Source organism: Ostrinia furnacalis, unplaced genomic scaffold (genome assembly GCF_004193835.3).
Source record: "Ostrinia furnacalis isolate ACB-3 unplaced genomic scaffold, ASM419383v2 OfSCF2311, whole genome shotgun sequence".
NCBI classification, from domain to species: domain Eukaryota; kingdom Metazoa; phylum Arthropoda; class Insecta; order Lepidoptera; family Crambidae; genus Ostrinia; species Ostrinia furnacalis.
The window spans coordinates 816,921-843,010 of record NW_021132550.1 but is presented as its reverse complement, the minus strand read 5'-3'; the positions used below and the strand labels follow the sequence as shown (position 1 = coordinate 843,010).

The 26,090-nt window shown below is 38.9% G+C and overlaps 2 protein-coding genes and 1 non-coding gene across 4 annotated transcripts in view; 1 reads left to right on the top strand and 2 right to left on the bottom strand.

Moving 5' to 3' along the window:
- Window positions 1-2,058: 2,058 nt before the first annotated feature.
- Window positions 2,059-4,185, bottom strand: LOC114355044 (uncharacterized). Its single transcript, XM_028307700.1, has one exon. The coding sequence runs from the start codon at window positions 3,714-3,716 to the stop codon at window positions 2,583-2,585; it is 1,134 nt and encodes a 377-aa protein (XP_028163501.1). The 5' UTR covers window positions 3,717-4,185; the 3' UTR covers window positions 2,059-2,582.
- Window positions 4,186-7,636: 3,451 nt separating this feature from the next.
- The window catches only part of LOC114355029 (receptor-type guanylate cyclase gcy-25), a 69,785-nt gene continuing 51,331 nt past the window's right edge, over window positions 7,637-26,090 (top strand). Inside the window, exons 1-7 of one of the 2 annotated variants that reach the window (XM_028307682.1) lie at window positions 7,637-7,682; window positions 16,658-16,777; window positions 20,091-20,226; window positions 20,730-20,851; window positions 23,951-24,043; window positions 25,064-25,093; window positions 25,471-25,584. In XM_028307682.1, coding sequence (XP_028163483.1) covers window positions 16,659-16,777; window positions 20,091-20,226; window positions 20,730-20,851; window positions 23,951-24,043; window positions 25,064-25,093; window positions 25,471-25,584 — 614 coding nt within the window. In that variant the 5' untranslated portion in view covers window positions 7,637-7,682; window position 16,658. The remainder of the gene's footprint in view (window positions 7,683-16,657; window positions 16,778-20,090; window positions 20,227-20,729; window positions 20,852-23,950; window positions 24,044-25,063; window positions 25,094-25,470; window positions 25,585-26,090) is intronic. The other variant, XM_028307683.1, reaches the window with a different exon arrangement.
- On the bottom strand, window positions 15,211-15,284 carry TRNAI-AAU (transfer RNA isoleucine (anticodon AAU)). Its single transcript has one exon. It is a non-coding gene; the product is annotated as a tRNA-Ile (tRNA).

Genomic DNA, 26,090 nt, shown 5'->3' with positions numbered 1-26,090 from the left:
CAGCAAGACAGAGCCATCGTCTCTGCTGAGTTTGACTAACTGACTCCGACCACTAAGATAACTCTCGAACCACTTGATGGAATGGTGATCAAAACCATAATATGACAATTTTGAGAGAAGCAAGGGGACATGGAGACAGTCGAACGCTCGAGAAAAATCAAGTAGAGCAAGCACAGTCCCTTTTCCGGCGTCCTGCTCAGCAATAATGTTGTCAGTGACGTCTAATAACGCCGTGACTGTACCGCGACCCCGGCGAAAGCCCGACTGCAGCGGCGGTAGTATGCCGTTACCTTCCACGTATTTTATTAATTGGCTGTAAACAGCTTTCTCAAGGATTTTTGACATAAACGGCAAAATGCTTATTGGTCTTAGATCTTTAAGTTCACTCGGCGAGTCAACTTTTGGTAGTGGTGTTACTGACGCGTTTTTCCACAGGGAAGGCACAGCGGCAGTGAGAATAGACTTATTGACTATGTCTGTTATAATGGACAGCGTTCTAGGAAGGGTTAGCAAAACCATATCTCTGGAGATACCATCACACCCTAGGGCGTTTGATTTCAGCGCCAGGACATAGTTAGCGACGTCCCTTTCAGACACAGGATGAAGTTTAAAGGGCGATTTTACTGTGTCATAACGATGATATTCAAAGTATGTAAGCTTAGATATAGTGATTACTTCAGATCCCGGCACCTTCAAAAAATGATTATTAATTTCATTAGGATCATTAAAGCGGTCGGGAAGACAGTCAAGCTTACCGGGATCGACTAGTATTTTCTCCTTTAGATTCCGCCACAACGCCTTGCCATTACTTGCATTAGAATTTATATAGTGATTGAAGTATGCTCGTTTTTCATTTTTTATACTAGTTGTGACAGTGTCCTTAAGATCCTTGTAATATTTTTTGTGTACCTCCGATTTTGTTTTACGGAATACATCATGTGCATCATTTCGCAGATCAATCATTAACTTGATTGTATCAGTAATCCACGGCAGCGATCGCTCCGGCCGAGCCCTAGCAGAGATCACTGGTGCATGTTTATCGAAAAGAGATAATAAAAACACGTTAAATCTCTCCACCATGTGCTCAATCGAAGGGAGCCCCGAAATAGATTCCCAATCAAGAACAGATAAGTCCTTCTCAAACTCCAAGGGATTTATCATTTTGATGGGTCTATAAGTAATGCACCTGGGTAAAGGCTTAGGTCTCTTTAGTGAAAGCTTAACATTTATCATTGCATGACCAAGAGATCCAGTAATATTAGAAACCGTGACATCCCGAACGCCACAGTTGGTACATACCAAATCTATCAGGGTGTTAGAATTTGTCGAAAAATGTGTTGGTTCGCTGACCACTTGTTGAAGGTCCAAGGAGCGCAAGAACTGATTCAATTTTAAAACACTACTACCAGTCGTGTCAAGCAAGTTGACATTAAAGTCTCCGAGCAAAACAACGTAGTCGCAGTCAGAAAAACTAAAGATTGATTGTGTTGATGCGTCAAAGAACAGGTCAACATTCATCCACTGAGGCCTATATGCTGTTCCTATTATAACGTGATAACCGTTGGTCCGGGTAGAAAGCCATAACTGCTCCACGGCTGCATCAGGGTGCCTGAGAAATCGTACCCGCATATCTCGCCTGACATAAAAACCAACACCGCCACCCCTACCTCCGCGCATACTTTGAGGTCGTGGAGCGTTACGCAAACGGAACCCTGGTACAACAGGCGCCCGCGCCTCCTGACCAGCCGGCAGCCAAGTTTCGTTAATGGCTACTATGTCAGCATTGAAGCGATTCATCGCAATAAGAAAATCGTCATGACCCGTGTTCAAAGATCCCGCATTGTACAGAGCTAACTTTAGGAATTTAGTTCTATTCGCCATTCTTTTTTGCAGTAAAATAAAATTGTGTGTACTCATAAAAATAGAATAAATGGGATAATAGATGCCATTTCATCTTATAATTCATTTGTATATCAAAATTAAAGTAATTATTTAAAATAATATGTATAATATAATAAATAATTCCATCAATAATTAAAATAATAAGCAATGTAAATTTCAAAATAAAGTGTATAATAAAAATAATAAACCTAGAAGTAAAATTTGATAATTTCCTAAAAGTTACATGATTCATCGCCGCGACACACTCATGGACTACACATTTGGAATAAGCGATTTTCGTGGTATTGTAATCACAATAATTACTATTTAATCTTAAAATAACAGTTGACACTAACATTTGATAAAGATTTATACTAGCAGTAGCATTAGAAGTAAAGCGCATGCGGTAATTTTTAATGTTGTTCAAATAAAAAATGTGAACAATACAGAGGTATGATACGATTCTAGCAAATAAAAAATGCACAAAAAACCACCTCAAAACAATTATAAACAATGAAAATAACAGGAAAACAATAAATAAGTATTTAAATTTTTTTAAAACACCGCACATACATGTTAGCCCGCAGTAAGGTTGCGTGTTCGTGTTGACAATAATAATAGTTGCTACAGTGATATTAAATGGCAACACTGTCCCTATTTCGTCATACATGCTTGGTGTCTGAGATTCTATACAGTAAAATTTAAACAGCAATTGGGCTAACAGCGTCAGGACCAAAAACCCGAGCAAGATCAGATTCCGTACGCACGCGAAGACGGGGACTGTCCCTATCGTGATGCCGGCGGGCGTATATACGACCCTCCCTCGTCCATACAAAACGCCAACCCAAACGACCACCCAGTTCACGCGCACGCCGGAAGAGCTGTCTGTTAACTTTGGTGAGCCTCTCGTTGATATAAAACCGACGTGATGGTTCCGGTAGCCCCGTGCCCTCGGTAGTAGCGCCGCGGCGCACTCGCGCAGCCTGCAGCAGCTGGTCGCGCACGGCTCGGCGCGCCAGCCGCACGACGATGTGTCGCGGGCGGGACGCCGCGGCGCCCGCCACCAACTCCTGCACTCGGCCGACGCGCTCAACGCTGACCAAGTCCTGCTGGGCTATACTGACGCCAAGTTTGCTGGCTAAAGTTGTTACGATGTGTGGCAGACTTTCTCCTTTCTCCTCGGGTATGCATGAGATTTCTACGTCGTTTATTAATAAATCCTGGTCGCGATCATTAAGTTCCGCCCTCAATTGTTCGATGGATGCCAGCGCCGAATTGTCAGACTGTGAGCTCTTATCGTTGCTATGTTCCAACGTGTCCATGCGGTTCTGCAACCGCTCAATACGAGCTTCGCACTCGGAAACTCTGTCGCTCAGCACTGACATTTTATCCGTCAACCGTTCAATTTGAGTTCGATTAGCCCGTATCTCCTCTCGCATTTCGTCTCTGAAAGCCCGCAGCTCCAACAGGATTCTGTCTGGGTCCGACATTTCCATGGTCTGATTGAGTGCGGTGTTATTCAGATTATCGGACTCAGAGACGTCTAGGTTTATGGGGCCCCTCGCAGCGCCCCCTCGGTGCAGTGTGATGCCATCGCTTAAACCGCGTACGGGAGTATTAGTATTGTCTTTCTTAGGTTGTTTACTTGTACAGGCAACGCATCTCCATGTCTCCATAATATTATCCTTCTTGTTTGAAGATATTTTTTTGAAGGTTTTATCAGTAAAACCGGCGCAAGGCAGGTCATACATCTCGCTGCAGCCAAGACACCTCAGATATTTCCCGTCCTCCACATTTCGCCGACAACCACCACAGATAACTTTCCTGGTCGACATTGTGTATATTTTGTGTGATTAAAATAAATAATAATAAAAAAAAAAATACAAAAAATTTAGTTCACGTGTGATTTGAACCCACACGCACTCTGAGCTGCGCACCGCGCCGTTTAAGTCCCGTGTTCGTACCACGACGCTACGCTACGCCGTAACTGGCTGACGAAAATAGTCACTAGGATACGCATAGAACGTCAAACGGTCAGTGAACCGCACAAAGCGCTGTGCGAGTCCAATAATTAACGATCTACCCGACAAGTTCAACAATAAAACGCACAGTATCGTTATACAGCACAAAAACACTTTGTATTTTGCCTCACAAATCCCAATTCTACGCACTTTAACGTAATGTTCAAGCACAGTTTTTTAGGTCTTTCACTTGGCTTTTCACTGATGGTAATTACGTTAGGTATCTTGCGTATATTAAACGTTAAAACATTTTTACACTGAGGACAGACGAGAACACGTCCACTCCGCTCCCGCGCTCGCGCGTACCCCCAACCCAAACCCCCGTTTGGAGGTAGATAATTAGATATNCTGTAAACAGCTTTCTCAAGGATTTTTGACATAAACGGCAAAATGCTTATAGGTGTATCTTTATGCACAATGGAAATGTAAATATTGAAGTAAGTATACTTAGATTTGTAACCAGCTTTTGCCAGCAAATTTTCGCAAGTCATGGCTTCACCGAGGCTGCAGGGAGTCTTATATTAAGCACGCCGAGTCGCGTTCTTCTCTACTGACGGATGTTGGAAAACACTATAGGTACCTACTGGATACTACCGATTACGACAGGCTATTGGATTTTAATTATAATTGACCAATCCCATTTCATACAATAACTATTTTGACGTCTTCAATTAGCGAAATGATTTAACTCTCTAAAAACTCACTGGCCACCATATATTGCTTTATTAATAGACAATATTGTGCACTTTATTGTGCACAGCATTTAGCTATTGAATAGCTAGAATGACAAGTAGAATAGAATGCATTTGAATTAACCTGTAGTATATCCCAGTGCTTGGTTAATTCGTCAAGCCCAGTGGTCATCACATCTTCGACAGTGATGTGATGACCCACCCGCAAATTGATGACTTTAGTTCTCTGTCTGCACAATTTCGTTACGAATTTATCTAATCTTTGAAAGACCTAATAACTTCACTTTCAAAAGATTTCTAACACAACAAGAAAACTTTTTTTAAGAACAACAACAGCTTATTTCAACCATAGCAAGAAAGTTGACGTAATTCATCTAGTTTTATCTGTGGGGACGATCTGCCCGGACAAAACAGCGATTCGTGAACTCTGAAAGTTGTCTTATCAATACGAAACGCTTCGACAACTTTGGGCGAGTTCCCTTTGAAAGGAACTGGTCCGCTTCGCTCCCAAGTGAATACAAATTGAGGTTTATTTATGTTGAATAATAAAGCAATGAAAGTGCGTTTGTATCTTTGATCAAATAATAATAATTAAGTCATTGTTGACTGTATTAACAAAGGCCTTATTCATAACAAATTATTATCTAGCAACGATTGAAAATGCTGATGGTTTCTGATTTCGCCAAACACCACCTTCCTCATTTTATCTCAAACAACTGTCCTCTCCTGAATTCTTGATACGACAGCCAATATTGTAGCGTTTAAATTCTGTATCTGCTGACAAACGTTACCAAGTTTCTTCCGTTATTTCTCAGCAAATCAGCAGATAATATGTTGTTCCGAAGTGGTGAGGGCAAACTTTATTTGGGACATGAAAATAGCCTACATACCTACTATGTATTAAACGCTTTGGATTTAATGAAGGAGGAGCTTTCATTATTATTGTTAACTAGCTGACCCGGCGAACTTCGTACCGCCTTAGCGTAGAGATTTTCTTAATATTTTTTTCCGTAAGAACCATCCTTGGACTTCCACAAACATTTAAAAAAAAGAATTATCGAAATCGGTTCAGCCGTTCACACGTGATGCCGTGACAACGCGAAACGGGTTTCATTTTTATATATATAGATTAATTACCCATCACTGAAGGAATACGGTTGCCTCACATAGTTAATTACTCCGAATTTAGTTCGTAATAATACGAGTAATGGATCAAGTTTTGTGTGGCAGATGGCTACCATGAAAATTGGAAATACTTATCATTATGTAGACGTAAGAATGTTTTAATACGGCGGCGGGTTAGGGAAGTGCAAATGGGACGCAAAACAGCTTGAGTTTATACTTAAGCAAAAATTTAGACTTAGGTTTTCGCTTTTTAACTAGTGCCCACTTTAGATCCCCTTAGTGTCCAATGTCAGTTTTCTTTCCCCCCGGAACAAACTTGACCTTCACTGGTTAGGTTTTTATTGGCGGTCAAGCTGTAGATCCTGGCTTCACAGGAGTTCAGCGGTGGGGGTGGGAACGAGAGGTGGGAATAGTCTCGTAGTGCTCACTTTAGACCCCCTTCTTCCCCTATACAGGTTTGGCATTATTTAAAGTGTGGTATATAAGGCTGATACAGACGGTTATTGAATATCCAAATTATTGCCTTTAAGATTTTTTATGATTTATTCTATAACTATGATTTATCTGATTATGTCCAAAGTTATTTTTATGTAAGATACCAATGTACAAACTTCAGTAATCAGTATTACATACACAGCAATCCACTCTATAAAATATGCCTCTACGAGTAGATTGACTAGACCATGAATGAATCGAACCCTTCGAGACAAGGCGATTCATTGCGCTATCTATTCGCCTATAAATTCTTATAAATGTCCCTTGCAACAGTGAGTAGAGATATAGTAAAGTGCTAAAGTAGATACATAGGAATAAAGACAGTTATAGTAAAGCATTACCAAAAATAATTTAGATATCATGTGCTGTAGCTGTAGGTTATACAATATCTTTACGTGTCATATTTCATACTTCGCTCGTAAACTATAATTGGACACGAAAATCCTAACTAAGCAGGTAATTCTGGAGTTATGTTCCATAAAATTACCTACTTTAATTTTAAGTAAAATATAAATTGTGCAGGAGTTAAGTACATATGGTCCTATGTATGACAGCACATTAAGCTCCAACTGTGTACTTTGTACTAACTGTGTACTTGTACGACTTGTACCTAGGTACTTTTATGATTTTGTACCTAACAAAAATTTGTAGGTAGGTAGGTACTGTCGCTGAATTTCAAAGTGGTCTAGAAAAAAGAAATTTTATTCGACGGATAGGGCGAATATTTGATGTTGAGAGTAAATCGATTCAGTCCAATGTAATACCTACTACGTGCAGTCACATGAGACTGCTAGAAATAAAGATATAATATTTCGTAATATGAAAACTTGGCCCAACATCTGTCTTCTGATTTATGAAAGTTATTTTCCAAAGTCAATACCACTCAATATCTGCAACAAATACTAAATATTCGTACTTATCTTATTTTATAGAACATGTCGCACCAACTAATCAAGAAGAAGCTCGATGTTTCGCGCCGTAGAGCATAAGGAAAACCTCAAGTTAATAGCGATTCTTGACCTCGAGATTGAATTTTTAAACAGTGGACAAATTGCTACAATAATTTGCCCAAACGAAGTTAGGCCTATCCGCACGCCCGCCCCTGCCGCTCTGTTCTGGGCTACGTTCATTAATTCAACAGTTTTGCTCGAGCGTTTGCGGCAGGCGCACGTCATGTTTTCTCTCCCGCCGTACAGAATATTACGCGAGCCCATTTATATTGGGGAAGAAGGATTATTGAACTGAATGACTAGTGAAATATGCTTCTAAAATAATTGTTTTACTCCCTTCAATACGGACGTTGGGATGTATTAATTTTCAGTGATGAATAGTGTGTGTGTTTTGATGTTGCGGATGAAACGTACAGTTCTGTGACCGATGTGCAGTAATCGGTATTAGTGCTTACACCAGTTGGATGTATTTGGGATAATCTAAAAAACAGTTCGACAGTTTCAACGAATTTTCGAAGGTAAGATGGATGGAATTGGTTGGTCAAATTCAAGTTGGTTCTAAGGAACGAGACCTGTTTAAATTTGCACATTTTAATGTAAAAGGAGAGCGTTTGTTTAGGAACCTCTTGCCGTCTAACAAAGTGTCGTGTGAGTCTCCAGTTGATACCGAGTTATTTACTATCCTCTTGTCGCAGACACAATAAATATTTATGTAGCTATGTCATCTCGCATGTGCGATACAAACTCACATAGAATGGAAGTGTAAATTCGTAAGCATCTGAAAGAATAATAATCTTCCTAAATGATACTAGCTCCCGGCCGTGGCTTTGCCCGCCTCAACGTTGGCTTACCAAATAGGGGATTGCTTGCGCAAAAACACTTTTATTGCTTACCAACATAAAACACCTACTTCATATTAACCTTTATATCCATGAAATGAAGATTAATAGTTTTCCCTCACATGCGTTCATCCCCAATTTCGTTCCTTCACGTTATTATGCGATAAAACACAGCCTCTGTACATCCTTCGGTCAAATACCTATCTCTTAACCCAAAATTTATCAAAATTGGTTTAAGGCTTTAGGCATTACAACATAAAGAACAGACTGACAAAGCTACTTTTACATTTCTTATTAGTAGATTTACTACGTATAAGATTATAATATTATTCAATTGGAAGAACATAGATTTCATAAAATATATTTTTATCGTAGAAGCCATACGAAATAAAGATCAAGAGCAAGGTCGCCGGAGTTCCAAGTGTGTCCCATGACGTCATAAGATTCTCTCACGTTTTGTACGAAGGTCTCACAGTGAACACACTGCAGTCTGCATTGAATTACTTGGGTAATTGACTATGGAAGCTGCAATCAGTGAAGTGAAGACGAGAATTACCCCATTCAACACTTATAAATATTTTTTTTGTGATTTTGAACGTTAAGATAAGGTGAATAAAATACAAAATAGGTTAAGAACCTTGTTACTGTTCTATTGAAGGGTTTATAGAGAAACAACCCGAAAATACTGTTTTGGTTATTTCGGGTCTTTTATTTTTATAACAGCTTTTCGCAACTTTTCCTGCGTTGAATTGCTTTTGTAGATAATATAAGACGCTTATAAATGTAGGTAGATAGGAAAAAGAAAATGCTTTTTACATTCAAACAAAACACCCTTACATAGTATCGAAATCTGTGAATACCTACAGCTGTATTCCGGCGTCTTTGCGTTGGGAACTTCTATTTCCGCTAGGGCAAAACGACAGCGAAAGGGAATAATGAAGCTGTCATAGATCCTAATTTTAATTGGTCTAGAGACCTGTCTCCCTTATGAAATTAATTATAAGTACATTTGTTTAAGATTGAATTGAGCAATTGCCGTAAATTGATACTCATTGCTCATACTCGATCGATCAGTATGTTTTTCTATGTAGACAATAGGTATTCGCAAATTCTCATTCAAATGTCCATTATAAGTCAATCTTGAGATAAACGATTTTCAAGCGAAGATAGCAAGAATCAATTATGATCCTATCTTTGAAAACCGGGTCTTCTAACAGACCCTTTTATTTCAGCAAACTTAATAACTTGAATTTACTTTAGACGTTGTTTCAGAAAGATAAGCAGCTTATCTTATAGGTTTTGTAGCGGTATTAGGAACTTGTCAACTTTATTTAGGTACTAGCGGCCGCCCGCGACTTCGTACGCGTGGATCCCGTTTTACCCACTTCATCTATCTTACGCGGTTTAGATTTTTTCATACAAATGTTTTTTCCCGCTAACTCCCGTTCCCGTGGGAATTTAGCAATATCCTGTTGTGACTAAGCTCTAAGCTTACTAAGGTACCTGCATGTCAAATTTCAAGCGTCTAACTTAAGCGGTTTAGATTGTTCATACAAAAGGATTTTCTCGCTTATTCCCGTTCCCGTGGGAATTCTGAAGTATCCTATAACCTGCCCAGGAGTATGAAGAATAATTGTACCAAGTTTCGTTAAAATCCGTCGAGTAGTTTTTGTTTCTATAAGGAACATACAGACAGACAGACAGACAGACAGACAGACAGACAGACAGACAGACAAAAATTTTACTGATTGCATTTTTGGCATCAGTATCGATCACTAATCACCCCCTGATAGTTATTTTGAAAATATATTTCATGTACAGAATTGACCTCTCTACAGATTTATTATAAGTATAGAAGATAATGGGTTTTTTAATTCCTTCTTTGCTTTCCTTTTCAACTTAAAGAAAGACGTCCAAAGCTGAACATAGGCAATCCCTAAGGATTACCAAAAACAGCGCTGCCTGAATCCAGCTGTGCTTCCTGAAACTATAGAGGTCGTTGAATACCAATTGCTAACCACCCCTTAAATTTAGTTTTCACAATCTGTGACTGAAAAGGTTAAGACCCACAATTATAATAATTAACTGAAATTACTAAACATTAGTATGGAAGACATTTAAAAAAAATGTATAAGAATTTCAGTTCAATGTAAGGAAAAAAAAGTAAATTTATATTCTGTTTTATCTGCAGACCTTCTGTAATGAAAATCGTAAGGATATCTAGACCAGGGCTCGGCAACCTTTTGAGACGTAAGAGCTTCAAGTATCAATTTCTGAAAACTCCCAAGCTTTAAAAAGTCACTAAAAACTCATTCGTTCTTCTTCTTATTCGTTACGCTCTTGGCAGAGCGGTCGTGGTCATGTTGAGGCGTTGTTCACATCGGTTGTAGAGGCGGATACAACTCTCCGCACGATCTCCCGTCATCTCTCTCTCTATTGGCAGACTGTCTGGTGCAGTCACATACGCCGTCTCCCACTGCTGATTTCACTTGGTCGGTCCAGTGCATTGGTGACCTGCCACGCGATCGGGTTCCTTCGACTTTTCCTTGGACGACCAGTCGTTCTATCGAGTTGTCATCCCGCCTTGAGTACTCGCGAGGTTGCCGGCCCCTAATTTAGTCCTACTGGGCATTCCCCATGTTTGGCAAACAATGTCGATTTAAACGGCTGTATCTGTCTGTCTTACCCTAAGACCACTACATTACGTCTCCCAAACAACGCCATAAAGAACGTCAGGAGATCTTTATAGTTAGTCAAGAGATGAGGAAGAAATTGAGGAAAATAACAGGAAATAAGTGCAATTTAAAAGAAATGTAGATACCAGCACATCATCTGTGGGGAAAAGAACGGCTAAAAAACATCATGTTACAACTTCATTCCAAGACAGTTTGATTCGAGTTTTTCAGTTTTCTGTACTAAAAACTTAGTTTCAACAGTGGAATAAACCACTGAATCCAACTTTTGTTTATATAGTGCTGAAAGTTGAAAATAAGTATTCAGTAGGTAATTCTGTAAGTACTGTGTACTTACCATAATTTTATGGTTTAATACATTTTTAATCTTTTTGTTGAAGTACCTAGTTTAAAAAGTGTTTTACAAATTTTGGGACTTCTCTAACGTAAGGGAACTCGCGCGTGCTTGTGTCACTTATTTTATAGGAACGTCCTATGAACTTTTTTTTACCCTTCTTTGCTAATATTTTTTATCAGCTCAATTGTCAAGTAATACAATAATCCAGCTCCAACGAGCCTTGGAAAATAGGTCAAATAAAATGATTGATTACCCTCTTAAACCGGGGTAGTGAAGGTAAATACATTTATAGTAAGCCTGTAATTGAAATATGACGAGAAAGGGCGAGAGCCTTGAAGAAGGGATAAGATTAAGCATTGTGTCATATCTGAGGTCAACGAGCAGAACATGAATACCAACAATATAACAAAGTATTGTTTAATAGAACAGTTCCTTACTTCAGCTGAAACAAAAAAAAATTAACCAACCAAAGCCACCAAAAAAACATCAAGATACATTAACATGCTGTCTACTTACGAAAAATTTACTTCCTTAAAATACAGTATAGTTATTTGCAACTCTTCTAAAAAGTTACTGAAAACTCAGCTACACTATTTGTAGCATTGCGAAGAGCAGCGTAGCGCACTAGTGTAGTGTAGCGTCGCGTAGCAGCCATCAAAACCTAAGCTGCGTTCCTGCAGAACACCAAACGATAAGTAATGTCTGTAAGACTGCAGAATAGAATTATTTATTTATTTGTAGTGGTTCGAAACGGACAACTATTCCGGAGGGTCCGGAGGTAGCGGGTTCGATTCCCGCACAGTACAAACATTTGTGTGCATGAACATATTGGACTGGGTGTTTTCTATGTAGTTATAATAAGTATGTATTTACAAAAAAAAAGTATTTTTTTAAGTATGTTTATATCCGTTGTCTAGTACCCATGCCATAGTACAAGCTTTGCTTAGTTTGGGACTACAAGCGCAGTGTAAAATGTCCAATGATATTTATAATTATTTACAAATTACTAGCAACAAAACTAATTGTGCCAAAAATGCTGTACCTACTTATTACGTAATCACAAATACATATTATGTTTACCACTTTAATTTTTTATGGACACATCATGCAGCATTCAAGCTGTTTGCCAAAAACAGAAAGAAACAAAAATATTCTCACACTCACGCATTTGACAATTTTCTGACGGTCATGGCCGAATTTGGCGCGAATAGCAGAATTGCAAAAGCCTTTGGGGAACCCTTAAGTTACGCCGCGCCCTTTCCTTACAAAGTTACAAGTAGCGTACTTACTTACAAGATTACCTTGAACCGATGGCGTAGCATGTCTTAGATGGGTCCTGTATCAAAATTTGGGGGTCCTTTCAACTAAAAATAAAGTCATTGCAAAATTAGTATTTTTATTAGCAGACCCTCTTAGGGAGTTGTCTGCTCTGTATACATAAACGGTACATTGATCCGGCCCTGAGGGCCCCTATAGCACGAGGGCCCCGCAGTGGCGGCGTAGCATGGGTTGGCACCCGGGGCGATCCCCCCCCCCCCCCCCCATATTTTTATTTTGTTTAGAGTTAAGTTTGCCTTAGTTTTAAAAGAAATAATGAGTAACGCCTGTGATTTATTTATATTATTAGTACAATGTAGTACAATGTAGTACAATGTATTGCAATGTATTTGTTATAGTCAAACCTCGAAGTTCCGGCACACCTAGGTTTGACTAGTCAATCCTCAGGTCTGACTAGAAGTCTTAGTCAAAGCCCAAACATTTCGGCCTTTGACTAAAGAATGTCAGTCAAACCTAGGAGTAACTAATTTGGTTAGGCAAACGTCGAAACTCAATTTAATGAAATCGGGGTTTGACTAGTCAAACCTCAATTAAGACTTTAAACTAAACTATACTTTATTCTGATCTCGAATTTATTGCAAAGGCGTTACGGTCGGTTCTTTAGGTGAAGGTACGAAAAACTAAAACTATTTACTGAGGTTGTTTGTCAGTGTTTCTAGACCGATCTTGAAATTACTAATTTTTAGGGTTCTGTTACCTTAAATTTGAAGGTAACAGAAGGTCCTTTATTAAGGCTTAAAGGATAAAGAGTTAAAACGGGACCCTATTACTATGACTTCGCTAAATTTTGTCTGTCACCAGGCTCGTATCTCATGAATCATTTTCAAAAGATTTAGTTTTTTATTCACTTTAAAAATAAATAAATCAATAAAATACATAAATATTTAAGGGAGGCTCCTATACAGCAAACTTTTTGCAGTTTTTTGCTCGAATTTAAATTAAAACGTAAACAGGTGAACCCTTGAAATATTCACATATTATCTACTTTAAAAATAAATCATAAAATTAAAATAAAAGAAATATTAAAAGGGGGGCTCCCATACAAGAACAGAGTCGCACGGAACCCTTCGTAAGCGAATCCGACTCGCACTTGGCCGGTTTTCTATTTGCTGTTTACTTCTGACCGAGTCTGCCAGTCGTTTCTAGGATTGACTAGGCAAAGCCCGAAGCAGATTATTTTAGTTTCGACGTTTGACTGAACATTTTAGGCACTTCTAGGTTTGACTTAGTCAAAGGCCGAAATCAGAAATCACTTCGGGGTTTGCCTGAAGGCCTTGGTCAAACCTAGGATAAACCAGTCATTCCGCGAAGAGACTGCATATCGACCTTTGACTATGACATATTTATTACACTAGATTCGAGAGATGTAATATAGTCGATTTTTAGCCCGAAAATACTTACATCGATTTTTATAAGAAAACTAGCTGACCCGGCGAACTTTGTTCCGCCTTAATGGCAATAAATAACGGGATAAAAAGTATCCTATGTCCTTCTCCTGGCTCTAAACTACCTCCCTGACAATTTTCAGCTAAATCGGTTCAGCCGTTCTTGAGTTATAAGTGGAGTAACTAACACGACTTTCTTTTATATAATATGTCACCGGAAAATAACAAGACTCGTAAGTTGATCAATTTTCTAGGTAGTTGAATCTTCATTTTAATCATTTTAATTTTCATACAAACCGGATTTTATAAAATTTATTTTGTATGAAAATTAAAAAATTTAAAATGATGATATCAAATTTCTGACTTCACCATACCATTTATATGCCCTGTTAACGTGGGCTAGTGTCGACTCATATACCCATTTACCTAACACCCTGTATAGCATAGACGAACTTTAATATCCCTATCTCTAAAATATATATATGAAAACAACATATCTAAGTGTTTGTAACTCTATGAATAAACACTTGCTAAATGCTTATAATTTAATGCTGTCGACCAATCAGAGAAAAGTGTATTAAGTGACGGATAATAGTGTACCGTCAAATAGTACACTGGGCAACGATTGGTCCATTTGTGGATGATTTTACTTGTAGCAATATAGTTAATTATTAAATTATGGCTAGGTACCGTAAGTTGACCAATTAGCTAAAATTCAATGCGTTAAATAGTACATTTCAACTGCCGTTTATTATTTTCCGAGAGTTGATCAACTACCTAGAAAATTGATCAACTTACGAGTCTTGTTATTTTCCGGTGACATATATAAGACTAGCTGACCCGGCGAACTTTGTTCCGCCTTAATGGCAATACATAACGGGATAAAAAGTATCCTATGTCCTTCTCCTGGCTCTAAACTACCTCCCTGACAATTTTCAGCTAAATCAGTTCAGCCGTTCTTGAGTTATAAGTGGAGTAACTAACACGACTTTCTTTTATATAATAGATAGATAAAATTCAGTACAAAAATTATTTGACGTACCTGAGCAACGCCATCTATTGTGGATTATTATAAATGAATTACAACAATAAGCACTGCTAGGGTTTTGAACGTTGCTTTTCTCTAGTGATAAATAGTTGTTTAAATGATTCCTAGATGTCGCTACTACGAACGAAAATGCCAAAATGAAATACAAAAACAAAAAATAAATGGTTTAAATAAAAAAAAATATCGCATTTTTTTTTTATTAAATAATCTGTTTTTGAATTGATTAGAATCAAAAATTAATTGATATTTTTAACATTTGTTTGTTCGCTCGTTTGCCTCCTGTCATATAAAAAAAACATTATTTATTTAATTTTAGTACTAATATTTAGTATAAAACAATAATAATATTACTGTTTATTTTAAAACTATTGAAAAAAAATTGTTCGAAAAAAGCAAAAAGGAACAGTGGCCCATGAGGGGATCGAACCCGCGACCTTCGCGTTATTAGCACGACGCTCTAACCAACTGAGCTAATGGGCCGATGGACATATGTGTGAAAATAAGAACAACATAGATATACGTATATTGGTGACGTCACATGTGTATTAATAGGCATCGGGTGAGTTATCCTCTCTTGCGGCATCACCGGTCATTCACTCCAGTGGCCTTGACTTACTTAGCCTCGACATTGTTCAAAGTCCATTGCTATGATATTCGTTTTGAGTTTTCGAGTTTTTTTTTTCTAAAAAAGGTTATTGTAAGCTTGAACAAACTCCATCGCGAATATCGAGGCGCTATTTATATTTTAACCAAAAGGAGGGTTATGTTTTTTTTTAGTTTTTTTTTTTAAGTTATTACACAGATTATTTAGATAAGTGGGATGTCTTTTTTTTTCTAGAAATATATTTATGTAAAAAAGTCTGCTGAATTTATCTTTAATGGCGCTAGGTGCTATTTGTACGTGGCGTGGGCAGAATCTACCTACTCATTGTTAAGTATTGATACTTAAGTATTTTCAATAAATGTACTGTCCGATTGCTTTACCAATATCACAGATAATCCAATATGAATCAGATTCAGAACTAAAAATGGCAAAATTCCCGGACTTAAACACCGCACTCAAGACAGGTCTTGAGATCAGGTTTATTACTCAGTAGCAAGACTCATCACATAATGTGATATTATTAAGTATCATACTGAGGTGTGAAGTTTTTCAACCTTGGTTAAGTTTATGTCATTTTTAAGGTTTTTTACAGCAATAGGAAAAACCCTGTAGTATCATTTAGTTGTTTAATGTGTAATCTGAAGGTTATTTAGATTATTGTAAGAGACTTAATATGCTTGAAAAACGTTTCATCGTCGAAATACTTGTCTTAAGTATTGTATTGCATGCTAGTCAAGCGATCAATACTACACTAAAAAAAATGTTATCATGCAAAATTACAAATCTCGGACTGGATTCGATTGATTCGAATCCAGGAACGTGGGTTCAAACTAGGATCAAACGGATATTTTTTTATTTCGGATATCCGAAAGTTTCGGTTACGGTTACGGATATCCATAAGATCCCTGGTTCAAACCTCGCCATCGATGGACTTCCAGTTATTATTAGATACGTAAAGGGCATATCGTTGAGTTATTGGTTAAGTTATAGAATATTTATTGAATTGAAAGAATAATTTCTATTACAACAACTAAGATATTGCGACTGATGGAGATAAAAAGGTGATAAGTTGCAATTTGCATTTGAAGTAGGTAATATTCATTAAGGACGTTCAAGGGGTGTTTTGTCCAATAACTGGGAGTTTACCCTATATTCTTTGAGAAAAAGCTGCCTATTGTCGAAGTTCGTGTTTAGGCAGAGAATAAGTGAATGTATGTTTTTTTTAATTTAATATACGGTTTTGTTGCAGTATGACGTCACACCTGAAGGTGGACGGCTGCTCATCCCGCTGCACCACGCCCTCCGACCGGCCCGACCCTCAGATGGTGTCAGTCCGGGTCGGCTGCCTCCACGTCAACCCGGCCACCAAGTGAGTCTCATATTTTTTTATCCACAACGAGGAAGCTCTTGGCTTGTATCTCATCACCTGATGGTAAGTGATGATCAGGCCGAAGGTGGAAGCGAGCTTCACCCGGAATCCTCAACCACAGAGGAACTGGCTATCTTACCTCTAACTGCCGGAACACAACAATGCTGTTAACATTGTTGTTATGGCGACAGACTTAGGTAAGATGGTGGTACAGTACAGTGGCCAGGCGGACTTAGAACAAGCCCTACCACCAACCAAACCGAACAGAAAAATCTGCCCCCACTGGGAATCGAACCGGGGACCTCTGCGTCTGAAGCACTAGACCACAGAGGCGGTTAAATCGGTTAAATCATCATCATCATCATCGTCATCATTTTTACAGCTGGCTAGACTAGCACATCATGAGTCAGCAAGGTTCTAGAGTGAAGGCCACGTACCCACAAGGTGTCCATCTTGTGACTCCTTGAGGACCTCCCATAGGTAGCAGGAAGGCGCTGGATGCAGGCTGCTACAAACCGGATGATCTTTGGGGAAGGTCTATGTTCAGAAATGGACGTCCTGTGGCTGAAATGATGATGGACCAGTTCGTATACCGGACTTACTATGCCAGTCGAGGGCACGGGTTTTCTTGAACCATTTTGGATGGTCTGTTTTTAAATTCTTTCGATTTGATGCGGGTTCCAAGTAGGGTTTCTGCTCGAGCTTTCTCGAACTCGAGAAAACTCGAGAAATTTGGCTTCATTCGAGACGAGAAATAAATTACCGAAGCTCGAGAATTCTCGAGTTTCGATTTTGAAGCTTTAATATTCTTGAAAGCCTATTTTCTTAGACAAAAGTAAGTTTTTAATTATTTAATAGGTCAACGTTGCTTTTGGACTGGTCTAGTCTTTCCTTTTTTAAATTGATTTGATTTGCAAGTAATGATCTCAATCGAAACTAAGTAATAATGTTCACCAACGAGTATGATATTTGTATGTTTTACTCTGACTGATTTAAAGACTGAAAAATGTGTTAACTAGACAGTTACCTTACCTAACAGACGTTAGGTTAGGTACTCGTGCCTCCTCGTAAAGTTTATTCAAGTCGTTATCTGTGACAAATTTAAAAATTTATTAAAGTTTTTTTTTGTTCATAAAAAAAAAACTATTTATCGTAATTTTGCTATTTGGACTTGTGTTCTTTAGAAAACAAGTGATTCATTTGTAGCTCCAGATTTTTATTGTTATTTATTCTTAAAGTAAACGTGACTTAATGACTTTTGCTATGATTATTAGTAAATATTAAATATGAAAGAAGATTTTATTTTTTGTTTGTTTCCTTACCAAAATAAGTGGTACTAAATTCTAATATTGATTGTTGTGCATAAAAGTAGGTATATTAGATTAAAAAAACCCCGTGTTTTAATTAAATTTCAACCGATTTCAGCAGTTTTCATTAAAAGACTCGAGACCCGAGAAAACTCGAGACTTTGGCCTCGAGAATTCTCGAAACTCGAGAAAAAAAATAAGTCGAGAAATCAGAAACCCTAGTTCCAAGACAGTGAAGCTTTCTCCCAAGAAAACTCAACTCTTCTTCACTGGTTAGATTTTAAATGTTTATCCTTCAGATAAATCTATGAATTTAATAAGAGTCATTGACTTACTTGACTTAACGTCCTATGTCCCCTAGATGGGGCAAAGGGCGTCCACAACAGTCCTCCATCTCGTTCGGTCTTGAGCTTCTTGCTTGATCTCGCTCCAGGTCTCCCGATCTTCTTCGCCTCGTCCGTAAATAAGAGTCATTGGTTGTTCACCAAACTAAATGAGGTCATCTGTAGAAATAAATAACTACGACAATACAGTAATATCTAGTCGCAAACCTGACCTAGATTTTAATGAAGAATACCTATTAATTTTTTCCCCTGCTTGTTATCCTGGTATGATTAAGACTGACTACTAGATCATCATTATAAGTAATAATTGGTCTTATTTATTAAAAACCACAGCGCGGGCCCCACAAAATTCCAAAAATATGTATATATTGTGATCAGTTGATAAGTAGATTTCTGAAGGTAGGTAATATGCTTGATGGCCTGATGGTCAAGCTAAATAAAGCATCTTGTTGAGTTGTAATAGATGTCACTTTTCAATAAAATGATATGCTAGAAATAATAATTGTATCTACCTAATTAACTCTGTGGTTTTCGCTGCGCGCTGAATCATATTCATACGAACGCGTGCGCATATGAGCGGTCAACAAAGTAATTACTATAATAGGTCATCAATGTATCATTATTTTATTAAGATGGCCACCTTGTCACCTGGCCTGGTTATTCCACTTAACTTTATTAGTTAACTAGACTAGACTAACTACATCCCACTTAAAATCAGGTGCGATTGTGGTCAAATACCCGCCTTGTTATGCGTAAAACAAAACAACTTTGAAAAAGTAAGTATGCTTGTCGTTCCTTACGGAGCATGGCAACTTTGAACATAGACTTCACGAAATCAAAGTTAGCATTTACTGCTTAAGTTTTTAGTGGCGGTCAAGCTGTAGATCCTGTCTGTACTATAAGAGATACAGCGGTGGGAACAGACTTGGGAATACTAGCCCTGCTACTGAAATACAAATTTTTCTTTATGGGACTGACGTCTGAATCTCTATTTCTTTATTCATGTTTTTATAGTAACCGTTCCATACAAACTATATGACTAGTCATGAACTCTAGCACTAATGAAGCACGTAAAAGAATTTTTGAAATGGCAGTTTTTCAAGACATAGATAGTAGGTAGGATTTCATTGTGTAGTCCAGGGCCAGGGTTTCACAAACTATTGAGTTGAATATCGAGTTAAATGAGCGAACATTGAGTGGGCCCTGCCTGTAGAACGACACACGACGGTCACGGTCGCCAGATGTTAAAGAAAGGGCAAAACTTATGTAAAATTTGAATAGAAATTAAAACACAGCAATCTTGTTACGCCATTGTAATGCAACCAAAAGACAAAAGTAAAAAAAGTAAAATAAATAGACAAAACCATAAACAACTAAAAAGGAGGTTTGTCTACACTACCCATCCAACCGCTGGGCAGCGGGAGAAATTTCCTATAGGTGGGTCCCGAGTTTGGGAACTTGTATTAGATGAGTCGTAGTCCAGACAACTTTGGGAACCACTGGTGTAGTCGATAGAACATCGTACACTTTATTTGTAAAATAGCCCTAATAACATTATGATGCCAGAATGTAGAGCTTGATTTGTCATCGTATAGATTTATTGGAAGACCTGCTGCTTTGTTTTTTGCTAGTACTTAATCTATTGCTTTATTTTATCCGCAGACGAGGCCGGCGAACACTACTAGTCCACATGCTGATCCTGTGCTTCGTGCCGCACGCCGCCCTGGTGGCACAGAACTGCACCATCATGGCGCAACTGTCCCACACTTTGGACTCCTCGCTGTTTTTGCACTCAAAAGTAAGTTAGACTTTAGTTTAGTTAATTTTTAACAAAAAGAAACCTAGAACCAAATCAGAATAACGATAACGCCAAGTTACAAAAATGTCTGTTCATACCTGCAATTAAGCTATTACTTTTACTACTATACGCTTGGGATATTATGAGTGGGTTCACCACAACCTCGAATCGGCAATTTGACCGTGTTGTGGTATAGATTAGAGCCACTCCCACTTTTGACATCTAGGAAAAGTCAACTAAAGGACAAAATATACGAACAACATCAAGCCTCCCTAACAAGTCTGTCCAGCGAGGGGGGTTAAACCAAATCCTCCATCCTGTAGTAAAGCAGACAGTATCGTGCTCCTGCACTGGACACTATTATGACCTAATGATGATGATGAAGTGGAGCCATTTTGAAGTGATTCTCCTAGCTATTTGGGACACGTCAGGCGCTCTAGAAAGGTCTTAATCTAAAGTAGGTACTGAATAAAAATCTTTGACTTTCCTATCTTTTGTTACAGGCTAGTATGACTCTGTCTCTAGAGAACACAGTCGAGGCCATCCAGGAAGAAAGAGTCACTGTGGCGAAATATCTGTTCCTAAAGTCACGGGACTCGATGGAGAAAGAGGATGTGGTGGATTTGTGAGTAAAATACCTATACATTTTTTGTTTCAACACACACAACATACAATATGAAATAAACATACAAAATATTTATTTCGCTAGCATAATTACTACAAAAAGGTCATAATAGGTATTTACGGTCAATAACTTACGTATCTACTCATTAGTGCCTACTGATAAACCGTCTGTTAACCACAGAATGATTAATTCTTAATACCTACTAAAATATTAAATACTTATGATTCATGCGAATCGGCAGTATGTTAAAGTTATCTTTAAACACTCGAAACAGTTGACTGCCAAGTGATAAAGACCATAATAAATGTTTAGAAATCTGTAGATTTAAAAGTGTAATTTAAGTGTAATTAAAAATTAAAATATATACCTACTTATTATGTTCATAAAAAACTTGCAATTAAAATGCAAGAAGCAGGTGACCTACGAGCAGGCCCGCCGCTAGCTGTTTCGTCGCCCGCGTGCAAAACCGATTATGCCGCCCTACGACTACCTACTTAATGAGTTTTGTCAAAAAAAGGCTAATTTAATTGATGTTTTCTCATTTTTCATGCTATGACATATTTTTGGTATTTTTTTCCTGCAAAAAGTGGAAAGTAAAATGTTTTAATTTGTATTAAGTATATATGTTTTCGAACTCGAGAGGTCAGAGCGTTAGTCACCATCTTGAGTTAAAGGGCCGAACATTAATTATTTTTTACATTTAACGCTTCAATAGTTGACTATATGAGGAAAATGTCTTTGAGAAGTATAAAGACGATAAAATTTCAATTGTTTAAGTATTTTTATTTATTCTGTACGTCGCGTTGATAAAAAGTTATACAAGGTAGAAAATTTTCATTTGCACAAAAATCATTGTAGTAGCCTCCCCATCCCTCTTGGGTAGAGGGACGGTGCACACGAGTGTGCGATAGCAGGGAGGGTTAGTGGTGGACGTTTCGTGTGCTACTCCCGCTCTAACCGCACTGGAGCAATGAAGGGTGCGGGAGCGACCCGCTCAATTTCCTCTCCCTTACCCAGATGGGCGCTTACCCGCTTTGATCGGGAGATGGCCAAGGAGGCTGCATTCGTATGCGATAGTCACGGACGGTGATATGGCGGCCAACCAATTAAGAAAATCGTTAATTGAGGTGTGTGATGTTAACATGCCTCGATAACGCTACCGCACACCTTGTCGTGCTGTCTACTGGTGGTCGGCTGAACTAGCTGAGCTGCGTTCACTCGTAGCTGGCGTAAACGTTCACGAGACCCGTCATATGGCTTGCCTTTATGAAATCGGAGCCGCCAAAGACCGAGCGAGGGCAGAAATGCTCGCAAGTTTGGACGACGATACTAACTGTGGGAGATTTTATGCTAGAAACCAACTACAGCCTATTGGTCCTCCACTGACTAAAGAGCAGGCTCTGCTAGACAAGGTTTTGCGAGCGCTCTTCCCGAACCAGTTTGCCTTTTTCGCTCTACCATCCATGATAGATTCCCGCAGTGTCAACTCAGCTGTGGAGGGAGCCCCTCTTTGCCTGCCTAGGCCGGATAACTATGCCTGCTGCGCAAGGAAGGCCGTCCAGGTAACTCAACATCGGATATGACTGGGTACAAAGCGGCGCCCTCCTCCCGGGCGTAGATGTTATCAGTTATGCAGGTGACACTCGTCACAGCCTGAGGGATTGTATGGACGCGGCCAATTTGGCGACCACTGCCAGTACTTAAATTGCCTGCGCGCGTCTGGAGACTGGAGTGTTTCTCCTAACGCCCATATTATTTTACCGTGGATGGAGTCAGGATAGAAGTTAAGGTTCAGAGCAATTGTCTGGGCCTGATAGTCGGATAGCCGGTGTCAGTTTGACCCTCATTTTGCCATACTGTCATAGCGCCTGCTTAAGGCCGCGGATGCTTTATCGTGGGGGGGTTCGAGAGCCAAATGGCGGCTCCTTTACGCCAGCATTTTGAAAAGCATTGCGCTTTACGGGGCTCTCATATGGGTTGACATTCTCGACAGAAGTCGAGAGGCCCGCTCGAGAAGAGAGGTGGTCCGCCGCGTGGCTCGGAGGACGAGGCGCACGATACCCTCGCAGTGTGTGCGGCGTGGGCTCGAGGCGCTGGGCCGGGACCTCGTGCTGGCTAGCATAGTCAAAGCAATGCTGGACAGTAATGAGGCCTGGGCGGCCATAGCCTCCTTCTGCAAAAACGTCATGTTGCAAAATGAGTCCTCGGAGCGAGAGCACGAGGACGAACCAAACGCGCCCTCACTCCGTCGGCGGCGGAGGGGTCAGAGGAGGGGACAATATGATCGCTTCCTGATTCCCCTCCACGATGATGGTCAGCGGCTGATAGTGTGGGGGTGCCCCCGCCTGCATTGCACACACCATCTCTTCCGTCAGACGGGAACAGCTGCGTGATCCCAGCTGTTCTAAGCGCCCTGAGCTTCTCTTCTCGGAAGCTCTGAGCGCCTGATTTGCCGCCCCCCTGGGCGTGCCGCCCGCGTGCGGTGCACGCATTGCACGCCCGCTTGCGGCGGCCCTGCCTACGAGTACACCAGACCTACACAGTGACAAGTTGCCAAATGTTTGTATGGATAAAAGCTACTACATTTTACGTTTTACCAACCAAACACACAAATAACTTAATCAGGTAGCAATGTTTGTGTTATACCATCTGTTAGCCTTTGAATGTTTAAGTTTAACCAAATATTGTCAGAAAACCGGTTCATTTGAGTTTGACCTCTGATGTATTTACAAATATTTTACTTTGTTTTTATATTCGTCTATAAATTTATCAGATGTTAGATTACTTCGCGCTTGTTTTAGCAGTATTGTAAAGAAAGAAGTTGTTAAAATATGTATAGAATGGAATAGAAAAACTAGGTATTTATCATAATTATTTCAGCCACAGGACGTCCACTGCTGAACATAGTCCTTTACCTGAGGCCTCTACCAATGATTTTCAGATCGGTCGGTCGCCGGTCGGTAGCGGCCTGTATCCAGAGCGCCTTCCTGCTACCGTTATGAGGTCGTCAGTCCACCTTGTGGGTGGGCTTACCACTATGTTAACTATGTCTTAAATGTCTTTATCTGAAAAATTATGAGGTTCTTCGTTTGCCCCAAGGTCAGCAGTCCAAGCGGCTTTTCTGGAGACAGATCAGCTTCTGGAAAAGCTGACGCTACCTCTACTCCGGGATGAACACAAACTGTCACTTTAGTAAGTAATTAATTAAAATATTTCTCACAAAAATTTGGCTCGTAATTCGGCGATTTTGGTGCGTAATTATTTTTGTCATTGGAATAACATGAGAAATCCCTTTTGATGGATTGCGGGGCTAAATGCTTGGGGTGCCTTAGACTGGATTTTTATTTGAAAAAGTAGGTAAAAGTGGTCAAAGCTTAGAAGATATCTTCACATTTTTTCACTTTTAAAACGTGATGGGGCAATATGCAAGTCGTGCGAGCCATACATAAAATCTAAATTCACTATCACATTGTTTTATAATACGTATTACAAAATGTCGTAATCACGAATCGTTTCTTGAAAGTAGGTAGGTAAGTAGATTTCATAATGCGAATATTTATGATTAAATTTCTTCTTAGATTGTAATTTTAAATGAAATTAAATATATTTTTACTTTGAAAGAGCAACATAAAATACCTATTCTAGAGCACTTGACCTGATGCTAATTCTACGATATTAAAATTAACGATATCGGCTGATATTCTTAGGCTGGGTTGCACCATCTTACTTTAACTTTGACAAACGTCAAAAATCTGTCAAACTCCATACAAAAAGCACCGGTTATCGTCATAGTTACCGTTAAAGTTAGGTCGTGCCAGCTCAGCCTTAGTATTATGAAATCATTGTGATTTTGTGTTAGTAGAAGACGTATAAGTCCGTCTGCTTTGTCCTGTATTTAAAAAAAATACAATGTAGAGTCGATAATATGGTAGTTTAAACACTTTTAACTATCATATTTATCGATAATGTCACTTCCAGTCTTCAAGAGACGCGAATTTTCCATAAATCTTCGCAGATTTGTAATATTTTGTAAACACCATCTTACTTTAAAGCCTGGCTTGTAATGAAAAAAGCTGCAAGCATTCGATAGATTTTGAATTTTATGCCTTGAAGTGTACAGTATACAATCCATATGTATAGGAAAAAAATTAAAATTTTCATACCTAACTACTACAAATAGAGACTCATTTTCATATTTACTCCTACATGCAGTCACTTTAGAGAAGACGTCACAACTTTTCTGTAAGTATTAAAGGAAAGTAATTAGTTAAGCACCTACCTTTTTTTAAATTAGAAATTTAAGAAATCACATAATACAACTTATACTCAACAACGAAGTGGTGGTATAGCAAGCCAAAGAGCCATAAAAGTGTTCTGAAAAAGGTCTTTTGGTTAAAATTTTTATCATAATGAGGGTTATCGCGAATGAAAAATCCGCCAGATGGCAATACGTAGACGCGAGGTCCAAATGCTGCATGATTGGTTATTTTTGACATGACATTGACAGATATGTCAAAATCCACCAATCAGACCCCACATCCACGTCCCGCCATCTAGCGGATCTTTCATTCGCGAAAACCCTCATTGGTTGGAAATTTATCAGTACTTGTCTGTTGCAGTGATCTCAAGAAAGCTGACAGTTTGAAGCGCATGTCTGTTTATGGGGAGTTTAACAGGACCATCCTACTGTACATTATCCGTTACGTCAGGTTTACCACTTCAGCGCTGTGGCGGTAAGTCTTCTTCAAAATTCTTTTGGTAAATGATTTTGGAGCTGTTGGTATCGCCATTAAAATAAATATTATTTGTATGAACAAAATATTACTGCTATAAAATTGTTGATATGTTGTGAACGACATCTATTGGTGACAAACTGAACTAAAATAAATACACCGCCATCTATCTGCGAGTAGCTGAAATAATACTATCAGCGACATCTATTAGTGCTAAACTGAACTAAAATGCATACACCGCCATCTATCAGCGAGTAGCTGAATTAATACTGTCGACGCCATCTATTATTGCTAAACTGAACTAAAATTAATACAACGCCATCTGTCAGTGAATAGCTGAATTAACACTATCAGCGCCATCTTTTAGTGCTAAACTGAACTAAAATTCATACAACGCCATCTGTCAGTGAGTAGCTGAATTAATAGTATTAGCGCCATCTTTTAGTGATAAACTGAACTAAAATGTATACAACGCCATCTGTTAGCGAGTAGCTGAATTAATAGTA

Coding starts and splice junctions, on each gene's coding strand:
- LOC114355044 (XM_028307700.1), bottom strand. CDS start 3,716: ATGTCGACCAGGAAAGTTATCTGTGGTGGTTGTCGGCGAAATGTGGAG.